This window comes from Nycticebus coucang, chromosome 9, assembly GCF_027406575.1.
Source record: "Nycticebus coucang isolate mNycCou1 chromosome 9, mNycCou1.pri, whole genome shotgun sequence".
Classification (NCBI taxonomy): domain Eukaryota; kingdom Metazoa; phylum Chordata; class Mammalia; order Primates; family Lorisidae; genus Nycticebus; species Nycticebus coucang.
In genome coordinates, this window is record NC_069788.1 from 40,489,274 (window position 1) to 40,503,299 (window position 14,026).

The window sequence follows — 14,026 nt, forward strand, 5'->3', positions numbered from 1 at the left end:
TTAGAAAGATTAGACTTTTAGTAATGTGGATGCCTTAAATTGCACAAAGACACCCTAGGGAGGCCATGTGTCTTCAGCACGCAGATAACAGATGACCCCATTGAATTCTGTCTTACCAGATGACATGTATCTGTAAAAGCCACATGTATGATAGAAGACTGAACCAGAATCCACACCTCCCACTACTCACAAAAATTAACTCCCTATAGATTAAGGATCACTTGCCCCTAGGAGTTTGAGGTTGCTGTAAGCTAGCTAGGTTGATGCCATGGCATTCTAGCATGACTTAAACCTAAGGCAGGAAACTGTAAGAATTCTAGAAGAAAATGTTGGAAAAACTCTCATAAATATTGGCCTAGGGGAGAATGTATGATGAGGATCCCAAAAGCAATCACAGCAACAACAAGAATAAACAAATGGGACCTGATCACATTAAGGGGTTTCTGCACAGCCAAGGACACAATCAATGGAGTAAACAGGCAGCCGACAGAGTGGGAGAAAGTATCTGTATGCTGCACATCTGATAAAGGGATGAGAGCTAGAAGCTACGGGGGACTCAAGCAAATCAACAAGGAGAAATCAACCAACCCCATTAGAAGGTAGGCAGAAGACATAAACAGAGATTTTTCAAATGAAGATGGTCTAATGGCCAAAAGTCCCATGAAAAAATGCTCAACATCTCTAATCACCAGGGAAATGCAAATCAAAACCACAATGAGATATCACCTAACCCTAGTGAGAAGGGCTTTTATCAAAAAGTCCCAAGACAGCAAGTGGTGGTGTGGATAAGGAGAGAAAGGAACACTGATACACACTTATACACTGTTGGTGGGACTGCAAACTAGTACAATCTTTATGGAAAATAGTATAGATACCTCAAAGAACTAAAAGTACAGCTACCATTTGGTCCAGCAATCTACTACTAGGTATTTACCCAAAGGAGAAAAAGACCTTTTATAACAAAGACACTTGTACTTCAATGTTTATAGCAGCACAATTCATAATTGCCAATACTCATGTACAACAATGGAACCCAAGTGCCCATCAGTACATGAGTAGATTAATAAAATGTGGTACATGTATACCATGGAGTACTACTCAGCCATAAAAAATGGTGATCTAGATCTTTTCTAACAACCTGATGTAATTGGAGAACATTCTTCTAAATGAAATATTGCAAGAATGGAAAACAAAACGCCATATGTACTCAATACTAAATTACAACTACTGGATCAACACTTCTGTGCACACTTGGAAATAAAACTCAACAGGGATCAGGCTGGGCGCAGTGGTTCGTGCCTGTAATTTTAGCACTCTGGGAGGCTGAGGCAGGAGGATCACTTGAGCTCAGGAGTTTGAGACCACCCTGTCTCTACTAAAAAATAGAAAAATTAACTGGGCATTGTGGCAGGTGCCTGTAGCCTCAGCTCTTTGGGAGGCTGAGGCAGGAGGACCCCTTGAGCCTAGGATTTTGAGGTTGCTGTAAGCTAGGTTGCTGCCATGGCATTCTAGCCTAGGCAACAGAGTGAGACTCTCTCTCTCTGGAAAAAAAAAAAAAAAAACAAAACTCAGCAGGTATTAAGTAGATGGGTTCACACCCAATGGGTACAATGCACACATTCTGGTTGCAGGGCACACTTATAACTTTGACCTGAAATGTATAAAAGCAAATTAGGTAACCAAAACATGTGTACCTCTGTAATCTTGTCAATTTTAGGAGGCATTACTGAACTGCTTCCCAGGAGGTTTGTATCAATGTGACTTTCCAGCAGCAGGGCTCCCTCCCACCTCTACACATCCTCACCAACACTTATTATTTCCCACCTTTCTCCACATATGGCTTTAAGAAAAACTTGCAAATGGGCAGCACCTGTGGCTCAAAGGAGTAAGGCGCCGGCCCCATATGCCAGAGGTGGTGGGTTCAAAGCCCGCCCTGGCCAAAAACTGCAAAAAAAAAAAAAAAAAAAGAAAGAAAGAAAGAAAGAAAAACTTGCAAAAATATGCAAGGGCTAAAGAAAATCAGTTTTCTGATTAACCCCAAACCTACCAAAATACCCCCAAAGCTCGTGCTTTGTTGTTGAGGCTTTAAATGTGTTAAAGGGGAAAAAATCATTAAAGCAGAGGATGACCAATATAGGTCTTAATTAATATAAAGATTTGAGTGCCATAAAACACTCACATGTAATATTTTTTCTACCTAGGAGATGCATATTGCTTCTCTAACATGCAAAAAAGAATTCTACAAAGAGTGTGAGTCTATTAGGTATTATTTATAGTATTTACCCTTGATGTGAAAACCTTAATTGCTGAGAAATAATTTTCTCTAGAAAATGTTTATCAGTGAGGGGTGGATTTTATTTGACATGGAGAAAAGGTGAATACTTCATCAATTTTCAACTGTCCAGTCCAATGGAAGAGATGAGAAACTCCAATTATGATTAATTCCTTGATCGTTTATTTGGGGGCTTGAAATCATCATGAGATTTGCATTCAGAGGAAGAGGCACAGAAATAACGTCCAGGGTTCTCCTCCAAAGTGGGGTGCAGGGGCATGGGGAACACGGGGGAGAGGTGGCATGGAGAGACCCCAGCATGATCAGTTCGTCTGTACAGGGGAAAAGCCATAGACGACTGAGAACTGACCACTCATCTGCTCTGGAACACAAGTAAATCGCTAGTGGTTGTTGTGTGTGCTTGTGAATTTCTTGCTAATGCTTTGTAGTTCTGCTTTGTACTTTCCCTCAAGTTTGGCATACCTATTACAAACAAAAAATACTGGAAAACTCAATGAAATGTGTCTCTGTGTTTAATTTTTTTCTAGATTGACTTACCCTAGCAAAGCAATTAAGTAGACGTTTATCAAAGTCATCTGTCACTCTCCCTCCATATTGTACTTCTCCAATCATGTACCGAACTGTACTCCATGATACACCCTTTATTAAAAGTAAAAAAGCATAATTCATTGTTAATCCAAACAAATAATTACAAACATTTCAGGTCCTTCCCTAGAGGAAAAGTCTGGAAAGGAAAACACTTGTTAGGCTGAATTTAAAATTATTCATTATCTCATATTAATAACTTTCTTGCTATTACATGGCTGAAACTGCTACAGTTTGTTCACCACAGAAAAATCTACAGTACTAAATACTAGGAAATATACTGCTATATAATATATACTATAGATTATTAAAAATAGGCAAAAAAGACTATTTTTTACTCTGTGGATATAATCACCTACAATGCTCCTTATAGTAAAGCCAAGGTGTTACAGAGGGGAAAAAGTAGTGCTTAGTGAAGAAAGGAGAAAAATCAAGTAATCGACACTTTAATATGCCTCTTAGTAATATATTTTCTGGAATAAGTATGAGAACAACTGAAAATTATTTATCTATCGACATCGCAATCCTCTGCCATCTCACTCTGTGCTAAAATCACATCAAAGTATTTATTAATTTCTGCAGTACCCTTCTACTAGCAATATTTTATAGCTATTAATAGTTTTAATTTTAAAAAAAGCTCTCACTACATTTGGGGTAGGAGAAGTGAGGGTGCTTGACTTTTTTTGTTGTTGTTAAAGTTTTATTTTTCAGCTTGGTTGCTTTTCAAATCTACTAATTCAAGGTAACTATTATCTGTATTTATCAAGATGATAAGAACCCATACAATATAATTTTTTATTGAACTGTCATGCCCTTAATTTTTTTTTGAAGAGAGGGGAATCTAACTGACTCTGTCACCCATGATCTTAGCTCACTGCAGCCTTGAACTTCTGGGGTCAAGATATTCTCCTGCCTCAGCCTGCGGAGTACCTGGGATTACAGGCATGAGACATGGTGCCCATTCATAGTCTTAATTTAATAACCCTCTGTCCTAGTTTGGTTCTAGAGTAAACATTCCTCACCGCCCCCCATCATCATACTAATACTCAGCATCTATCATTGTCTTGAAGGCCTACAATGGGGAGGGAGAGAGGGATAGACAGTAGACAGTGGTATTTACTGAGCCCCTATTATGAACCACATGCAGCACTTTCACAAATACTAACTTGCTTATTCCTCACATAAACCATGGCCATTTTCTAGATGAGGAAAAAACCATGGCCATTTTCTCAATGAGGAAACAGGCTCTGTGGCACATTAACTTACCCAAGACTATAGAAAAAACAAACTTCTAACCCTTTATATATGTGAGAGGACAATCTGAAAAAGGCTCTTAGTCTCTCTTGTCTGTTAGCTCATCAATAAAATGGGGACTGGGTTCAGCACCTGTGGCTCAAATGGCTGAGGCGCCAGCCACATACACCTGAGCTGGTGGGTTCAAATCCAGCCCGGGCCTGCCAAACATCAAGGATGGCTGCAACCAAAAAATAGCTGGGTGTTGTGGCCGGCGCCTGTAGTTTTAGCTACTTGGGAGGCAGAGGCAGGAGAATTGCTTGAGCCCAGGAGTTGGAGGTTGCTGTGAGCTGTGTGATGCCATGGCACTCTACCGAGGGCCATAAAGTGAGACTCTGTCTCTACCAAAAAAAAAAAAAAAGAAGAAGCCACTAAGGGGAAAACAGAACTTTCACAAGGGCTGGCAGAGACCTTGCCACTTCTGAGGAGGCAGGCAGAAGATGAGTGAGGAAGAGCTTGCCTGGAGGCGTATCTTCTTCTTGGAGTGCACTTGAGTGTAAATGAGGAAGGCTGTGCTATTTTACAACATACTGAGTTCCACCCCTGACAGTCAGCTTCTATTGTATGTTGAGTGTCAGTGGGGGTGGGAGGCCAGACACGGAAATACTTGATTAAAGTGAAGGGGCTGACCAGACCTCAGCAAGTTCAATGTGTATCACCAACTAAAAATGACTAGGAGAACTCTGATTTAAGGACAGCAATAAAAATGGAAAAAGGAAACAATTTCACTCACTTTTTTAATATCACATTCATCAAGGTGATTCTGAATAAACTGAACACTGGCTGAAAAGTCAGCAGAATTGAATTCATAGGGAATGTTCCATCCTAAGGGACCAAATTTTCGTCGCTCCTTAAAAACAGCAAAGAAAAGCGAGCATTGAAGTAGGTTTTTAAAATCACATGTAGCTGATTCTGTTTTTATCATGAGCAAAATAAATTATAGTAAAGTTAAGGCCATGTTATATACACTATATGCTATATATGTAGAATAACATATACAATTTTGGATATCACTTAACAACGGAGTTACATTTTGAAAAATGTGTCATTAGTTGATTTTGTTGTTGTACAAACATCAGAGTGTACTTACACAAACCTAGATGATACAGCCTACTGCACACCTAGGCTATACGGTATAGCCTATTCCTCCTAGCCTACAAACCTTTATGGCATGTTACCGTACTGAATACTGCAGGAAATTCTGAGTATCTGTGTATCTAAACATGGAAAAGGACAGCAAAAATAAGGGGTGGGACGTCCACCTTATACACAGTTGTCATGGTCAGAAACGCTGTTATGCAGCACGGAAGTGTGTTAACCATTAGAAAGTGCACTTCATGGCTCTATAACCAAATGGTTTATAAAAATGAATCTCCAAATATTTACCAAGTTCGAGTTCTTGGGTTTAAAAGAAAAAGTTTAGGTGTTCACTGACAACTCAGAAAATACAGTGGGGGCTTGATAAATGTCTGCTAAGTGAATTGCTAATCTAAATCAGACTCTTGAAAGTTGGGAATGTCAGTTGTGAGGGTTTGAATTTTTCAAGTGGATAACTTTTTTAAATTTTTTTCCAGGAAGAGCAGAGGCAGCTGCCTTTATTGGGGATCATGGGCCAGCTGACTTCAATCAAAGGCCACACACTTGATCTTGAAGTCACCATCAGCTGTCACGTAGTTGATGGCCTCCAGGTTGAGGCGATTAGGGAACTTGGATGTGTAACCATCTGGCAGCTTGACGGTCAGGTCTGCCTGGTCAAAGCTGATGCACACCTCCACAACACTTCCAGGCTGGAAGGGAAGGGCAGCCTCCCGCTGCTCAGCTCCCCAAGGCCCGCCGTCCTTGCCGTTGCACACAATAGTATTGGCATCCCCGTGGGCATGGGAGCGGGGGTTGAAATGCAGGCACAGGTTCTCGCTTTCTTTGCCCAGGTTCAGCACAAAGCTCTTGGTGTCGGGGGCCACCTTGCCCTGTACTCTGAGGCACTCCCCAGGTTTGAGATTCAGGTTGCTGGCAACCAGACCACAAGCCATGATTGAAGCAGGAGGATGTTTGGGGACCAGTGCACCAGCCGTCTGAAGACTCCACCCCTCAAGTGGATAACTTAACCACACAATAGCATTTAGACTCCCTGCTACCTTTACTTTGTAATTATGCCATTTCAGATTTTGAAAATAAAGAATTTCTATTGTACACATGGACATATCTGTCTTGAAACTGTCACACAACTCTCATTTGTTTCTATTTAATTGAATTGGGCCTACCAGACTCCTATGAAATAGTAAGTGTTTATAAGTGCCATATTACCAGTAAATAATCAAACTGGACTCTAAGCAAATAGTTCAATTGCTTTGATAGTCTGCAGACCGTGTTAAAGGTATGTAAGTGTTAGAACTCATATCTCCAGGCACTGACTATCCAACAAACCACAGAGAGGAGGCTGATGTTGTCTGGCCAGCAGCTTTCCTGATCTCCACACATGATCAGCCTCTAAGGAAGGAGGGTCCAGGCATTTATTAGGACTAGCTCCTCAGCCCCTTGGCCCCTAAGGTGAAGACCATATGGAAAGTAGAATCCCTACACAGGTGCAACAATGCTTAATTCTGCTTCTCTAACTCTAAATATACACTGCCTTTTCTTTCTCTTTTCTGTCCTCCCCATCCAACACACACACACACACACACACACACACACACACACACACACACACACGTATATGCAGGCTCTGCTGTTTTCACAAGCCATTTCAGTCCTTCTCACCGAAGCTGTTCCATGTTTCGGATCTGGAATAATCCTACCCTGTAAAGTAATCTCAATAAATTTTAACTTGGTCAAGTTCATGGACAAGTCAGAGAAGAAGAAATTCAGAGTGCGAAGCTTTTAATTACTCATTTTCAGGCCATGCTTTTAAAGTATTAAATAAACCATTAACATCAATTTGGGTCCAGAGGAAATCAGACTCTGGGTGTCTAGGAGATCAGACCTAGGGCAAAAAAAAAAAAAGAACTCTTAAAAATGTAAAGTATTACCATTACTTCTAGACCTGTGCTTTTTTAGGTTAGACTGTCCGGCAGTAGAGATTTTCACATGACTCATGTCATGTCCCTCAGTTAAGGTGATGAAGGGCAGACAATCAGCCCAAGAAGAGATGGCCAGATTTCTTCTCCCAGGAATTTGGTCTGAGGGTTCAGAATTGCTATCTGGAGTTTATATGCACACTAGGAAAACCTGGAAATTCAGGAGCTGTGAAGTGCCATCTCCCACTGAACAGGGGGCACAACCTGGACGGAAGGAGAGTCTGAGTGGTTCCAGGTGCAAGAATGGTTCTTACGGTCATTTGTGTCTCCAGATGCTTTCTGCCTCCTGGACCCAGCATCCATGTTGCCTTGTTGGTCTTTTTAGTTGTTTCATGTTGAAATATTTGGTCCTATAACCAGATTTTGAGGCTTGACAGTAAAAAACATGTCTTCTAATTTTATCTGCCTTGTGCACTGGCTCCTTGGGAAAAGAGCCACTGTTGCCTGACAAAACATGGGTCAGTTATTTCCCTCTGGCACAACAACATCAGAAGGAAAGGAAATGTCCCCTCGCCCTCTATGAAGTCCATTCCAAGGCTGATCCTGCATTTTGAAATTTCTGGAGGGAGCCCAGAAACATCAAGGTAAGCTTCTTCTAAGTTAGTCCAGGAGCAAAAGTGGGTTAAGAGAGTCTCTGGGATAGTAACATGAAAATGCACACTGCAACACTCGAGTCCCTGGAATTTCTTCCATCTTGAGAACTTTGAAGAATGCTAATACTTATTAGTGAAATATGAATGTTTTTCCATTTGGGGGAAGGAGAATCAAAATGTACGCTATTAGTTTTACCTATGTGTTTTACTTAATTTTTAAAACTTGATGTTCAATTAGACAGAGGATTGAATGAAAAATACTTTTCCATTACTGAAGGTGCTTAAATTGGCTCTATGGTAACACTCCCATTTAGGCACACTGAGCAACTGCAATTTAGTTGCTCTTTAAAATGTGAGCTCTGAAAATTGCCCCAATGCTGAGATTTGCTTCACATTTTTCTTACTACCAATTTTCATTTAAAGCATTTACTTTTTAAGTTGGTTCACTAACATCATAAACTGATTAGCTCATCTTGAAAAGGATGAAATCTTGGAGGGTGTCTTTTCTTTTACAAAAGAAGTGATTTCACCTTCCTGCTATTTTTTATTACCTTGGAATACTATCAAGATAGACTGAAATCACTGGAACCTAAGAACTCATTTGGAAGCTCAAAAGCAAAAGGTCTTGCTCTGTTTATTCAGAATATTAAATTGTTTCATTCCCATTAGTATTTCTGAAACCGTGGGATGAGTCCTATGTAGTACAATAGGAAAATGTTGAAAGAGACATATTCTTAAGAAGTTGAGAAAATAAGACTTAAACCCAAGAAGAGGACAATGTGAGGGTGAATACAATTTAACTGTTGAAATGTAACATGCGATAAACCTGTAGATGTTTCATTAGCGCTCTCTAGGAAGAATGAAACTGAGGCTGGTCTGTAAAAAGAGGAGAGAAAAGTCTTCCAGGCTTGGCAAAGGCCCTGAGCAAGAGAGGGATACAAAGCTTGTGACCTGTGGAGCAGGAAGCTGCAGGTGGAAGGGTCCGCGGCGGGAGATGGCCAGCTCTGGCGAGTAGCACCAGGTGCTCGGGCATGGAACACAGACAGAGTTGAATGTTAAACCTTCACTCAACAGAAGGGAATTATTATAATTGTTAAGTTGGACAGCGATGATGTTAGGAAAAGCAGTCTACTCCCTACTTAATTTGACTGATACAAATAGCTCTTTCTTTTTATTTCAAAAAATACATAAAGCACAGAACTACTAGTGAGATATGGAAAGCTTGGAAATATGAAAAACTCCTTAGAACACTAATGAAAAGTTGATCGACGGAGTCATCATTTTAATGATGTCAGAGCTATGTCCAATTTTGTGTTACATGAACTACCTCAGCAATTCCCATAGCCCATGCTGAATCTCTTCACTTGCAAATCTTCAAAGCAAGACAACTGGCATTAACTAGCTCCAATAACTGCAGCTGATATGAAATGAAAAATAAATTCCACACTAGACCATATAAAGGGAAATGTAATGGGTAAAAATAATAAACAAAAATAGAACCACCAGGAAACACTAGGGCAGAGTGTGAAAGATAAATTTGTATTATATTATCGTAATTATTTGAAGACATTTAAACTTAGAATTTTTTAATCCTGCCTCTCCAAACACAGCAAGAACTTCACATACACTATTAAATTTGAAAGGAATGTTTGTTAAGGCTGAAACTTGAGAAAGAAAACAAATTGTAGGAAAGTAAACACTTTTCTTAATGAAGGAGTATCAAATGCGGAATTCTCTGGGCCCTATTGATACAGCCATTTTTTTGAATATATAAATTATTTTTAAAGGCCTTGATAAAATTTCCAAGTCTGCAACTGCCATAGCAGGCCCTCGAGATCCTAATCAATAACTAGCAAACAAACAAAACCTCAGAGTTATGTAAAAACTGTTAGCTGTTAGAAAAATCAGAAATGTGAGGCTCAATGTGGGCAAACTAAGATGATGGGGAGAAAAATCCCCAAGCATGAAATGAAGGTCAAATGGCTGAAGACTCCCCCCTTATGGAGGCTGTTTGGCCATCAATCCCAATTCTCACTGCATATCAGAATCCCTTGAAAATTTTGTTAAAAAATACCTTCTTCCTCTGTTCCTCCCAGGGGTTCTGACCAAAGAGGCCCAGTCTGTCGCCCAAACGGTGGCTGACAATCATTGATTAAGACATTTGCTCAGTCTAACACACCACTCAAAGAGCGCTACATTGACCACCAAACAGGAAAAAAACTCAGACAATGCAGTTCTGACCTTCTGCAGGAGGTGCAGGAAGGGATACCTGTGTTAATATGGAGGACTCAATGAATCAATTAACAAGTCAGGTTTTTGGCTCTTATGTTCAATACTATAGAGATAAAAGAAACCTAAGTCACTATCTTATTCACCACGTTCCTTCCTATAATAGCTGTATCTCAGACTTTCACGGGCACACCGATCACTCAGGCATCTCATTACGAGTAGGATCCTGACTCAGCTCGCCTGGTGTGGGACCTGGGGTTCATCTCTCACAAACTCACCGGTGATGCCAATGTTGCTGGCCCAGGAAAGCAGTCTCTAAAGAATTCTGGACTTTTCTATCAGGCTGGCTTTATCCTAACCAAGCTCAAAAATGAAAAAAGGATTTAGGCAATAGCACAGTACAATTCTGTGATATTACTGAAATATATATCTGAAATTTCCATGAGCTTTCTGAAATATCACAGTAAACATTTCTGAAATTGGTGAAAAATGAAGAAAGGAAACTATGCTTAAATTACCTCCACTTGCTGTATTGTATTGTCAAAGTGCAGAATGACAGGATTGTGGAAATGAGAAAAATCTTGAAAGATCACCCATGCCAGACTGTCACTGCACAGAGGCCCTGAGAGGGGCATAACTTGCTCAAGCTCGCCCGGATAACTGACTTCACAGCACCTACTAAATTCCTGACTCTCACTGAAGTGCTATTTCTAGCACACTACTATTTGATTTTAAGAGATAGTCAACTTTTCTTTTTTTCATGGACATGCTATTATTAGCTTCATGGCCCTAGCAGAGGAAATACTTTTTCTCTGTTTTAACCCAAACACATCACGTTACGCACAAGCACACTTTAGCCTCATAATTGGACTACTGTGCTGTTCTTCTTCTCCTGTTCAGCAATTAGATAATGGTCACTAAAAAATCCGGGCACTGCATTAACCATATGGAAAATACCCCTAATCATCTCTCCACGATAAGCACAGTGGAAGAGTTGAATCATCCCTACTTGGAACTGAATCATAAAAACCATTATTCGTGAATTGGGAATTAAATAACAGAGTTAAAACAATATTTGTATTCGAGCAGGATAAGGGCTAGCAAAACCAACACTTCCTAGATAAGAATGTATGAAATAGGCTTCAGTGACTTGAAAGCTGTAATTTACAATCCAAAGGCCACAATGGAACTTAGTAAAAAGAACCACCCACAGAGAATTTACTCTGATTTGAAATCTCTCTGGGTTGGGAGGCAGACAAATCCCACGGCCTCCCAGTTGGTCAGCGTGGAATCTAGCAAAGTGGGGAGGAGAAGAGCCAGGGGTGAATGTACCCAGTGTCTTCCGGGAAAAGCACCCAGCTCCCCCTGTCCTTGGGCAGGGCGCAGAGAGGCGAGGGGAAGCTCTGCACGCCATTGTGAACAGCTCAAAGCACAACTCGGGGACCTGCCTACTGCTTCATTTTGTCCTTCACCCTGGCTCTAGGGAGGGAAGAAATGTAAAGGAGAACCTTCAAATTCTCTGTGAAATCAGGGGTGGCTCAAGTACCTTGAAATCACACAGCTTTCAAATGCAGAACAAAACAATAACACCAATTTTTATGCTTGGTTACCATAAAAGTATTAAATTACTACAGAAGTGCTTAGACCATAAAAAGCAAAGGGCAACCAGCCTTAGAAAGACAGCTGGTTAGTCCCCGGCACTTCTCCTCCTCCAAAGCCACCACCACTTTTATTACCGTACAATAAAAAGGATCAAAAACATATATAAATCAGAGCCAGGCAGCCCCAGAGCTACCACACGGGAAGTGTACTTAACCTTTTTGAGTTTCAATTTCCTCATCTTTGAGATGGTGATAATCCTACCTCGAAATGTGGTTGTTAGTATTCCATGACATGGTGCACATAAAACTCCTGCCAGCACAGGCACTTTCAAAAACGAGCTCCTATGTGCATAATCCGTTGGCTCATCCTGCAAATATTTACTGAGCTCTGGCATTGTCCTGGCTGCTGCTGTGGCAGTGGGAGGTCCAAGCGGTTACAGACAGACAGGCTTGGCCCTGAAGAAGCTGACATTCCAGTGGCCAAGGCAGGGGCAGAGTGGCACATGAAATACATAAACTAGTGTGCATGTGCCCGGCAGGGAGGGTGCTGCGAGGGAAGAGGAAACAGGGCCTCCCCCAAACCCTCTGCAGTGAGGCCACGTCACAGCATCAGCCATCCCTCTAGATGTACAAACTGCTTTCCAACGTTACCTGCACAGTGGAGTGTAAAAATGCTACTGTGTAAAGCATCGGCTTCCACATGGGCAAGTTACTGATGTCCAGAAGGTCTTGATTAATTCCAGCAAATGTTCTTTTCAAACCTGCGCGTACACCTTGGGGTGGCTCATTAGTGAACTTGAGGGAAGTCTGTCACAAAAAGGAAACCGTTAAAAGAAAAATAAATAAATAAAGCAAACAGGTGTTTTATTTCTATAAATGACTCAAAAAGAATAAAGCAGAAATTACAACACATTGCACTAAGGTGGAACGCCCCTTATCTGAAAAGCTTAGGACCAGAAGTGTTTCAGATTTCAGATTTTCTTCAGATTTGGGAATATTAATGATACACTTACCAGATGAACATCCCAAATTAAAAAATCTGAAATTCAGATTTTGATTTTTGAATTTAGGATGCTCAACCAATACATCAGACAATATGCGTATAATACACAAAATGAGGGCTAAAATTCGGCTCTGTGTAAATTGATTACGTTGACTAGAGCTGAAATCCAAATCACTAGTACCAAGTCTTAGAACTCTTTTGTGGAAATATTTACTATGGTCTCATCTTGATGTTTATAGTCAAGATTTTGAGGATTATAGTACAAGATTTTGCAGTGCGGACGCTATTGCACCAAAAAGTTCTCTTTGTGTTCCCATCTCTTGATAATTGCAAATGTGCCATCTTTATTCATGTAACTCTCAATGAAAAGACACTTATTTCATAGTAACAAACCTGGAGCAGTGTAATTGGAAATCGGTCATGAGGCTCCGTAGTTATCCACACTCGGAAAGAATCATCATTGGCTTCAGTGGTACTGAGCGTCTCCAGTAATTCGTCCATGAATTCCAGGCCAAGATGACAATTTTGTAGCAATACCCAACCACCCTGTATCCAAAAATGAGTTCAAATTTATTTCCTGTAACTTTTTTACTATGATTCTAATAGAATAAAACACAAATGAAAAAAAAAAAAACCTTTGCTTAGAATATGTGAATACTCTGTTTTAAGCAATTTTTAAAAAACTACATGTCAAAGACAATCATTTCTTCTGCTATTGGTACAGGCTGATTACCTGGAATCAAGTGGGCTCAAACGGACTGTATTCTGCCACCCCTGGTTCAGAAAGGAACAGAAACCAAAGCTGGAAGGCAGACTTGGGAACGTACAGTGTGTGCACCATCTAACGGTCAGAATGGGTATTTTGGAATCAGTGACTTAAGTCGTCCAGCTTATGGTAAATCCAGGACTGGCTCCTCATCATTCAGTTACAGAGAAAGAGGCGCACTGTCTCGTGAAAGTTGGAGACAATACATTCGGTGACATTTGCTGCCATAAAGCTAAATCCTCTTCTTTATCATCGCTCTTCCCACACACTCCTGAAACCACGTAACTTATTAAGTATTATCTAAATAAATGCTTGTTAAAACAACCTTAAACAATATAAGTCACATAGCCATTGCTGCCCTACAAGAACATAGTTTCTTAACCAGAAAACACTTTAATGTTTTATTCCCTTATAGAGGAATCAGCTAAATAAACTACAAAATAGTGAGCTAAGGAGATATATAATAAGACATATCATGCCTTCAACTTTGAGAGAAAACAGGACCCAGATTCGCTTATATAGCAAGGGGAATGTGTTGCTTTACATAACTGGGGTGTTCAGAGGAAGATGAAATTCAGGATAAGTCTGT

At 40.4% G+C, this 14,026-nt stretch overlaps 2 protein-coding genes across 2 annotated transcripts in view; both read right to left on the reverse strand.

Annotated features, from left to right (window-relative positions):
* The window catches only part of DNAH8 (dynein axonemal heavy chain 8), a 319,171-nt gene that overhangs the window by 38,684 nt on the left and 266,461 nt on the right, over window positions 1-14,026 (reverse strand). Inside the window, exons 85-88 of the mRNA XM_053603542.1 lie at window positions 13,065-13,217; window positions 12,320-12,475; window positions 4,905-5,021; window positions 2,831-2,932 (exon numbers count right to left, since the gene is read on the reverse strand). Of these exons, the coding sequence (XP_053459517.1) occupies window positions 2,831-2,932; window positions 4,905-5,021; window positions 12,320-12,475; window positions 13,065-13,217 (528 nt within the window). The remainder of the gene's footprint in view (window positions 1-2,830; window positions 2,933-4,904; window positions 5,022-12,319; window positions 12,476-13,064; window positions 13,218-14,026) is intronic.
* LOC128594604 (galectin-1-like) lies at window positions 5,794-6,201 on the reverse strand. The gene has a single exon (XM_053603541.1). It carries the CDS (start codon window positions 6,199-6,201, stop codon window positions 5,794-5,796), a length of 408 nt encoding a protein of 135 aa, XP_053459516.1.

Excerpts from the sequence above, each read along its gene's own strand:
- LOC128594604 (XM_053603541.1), bottom strand. The coding sequence starts at position 6,201 with ATGGCTTGTGGTCTGGTTGCCAGCAACCTGAATCTCAAACCTGGGGAG.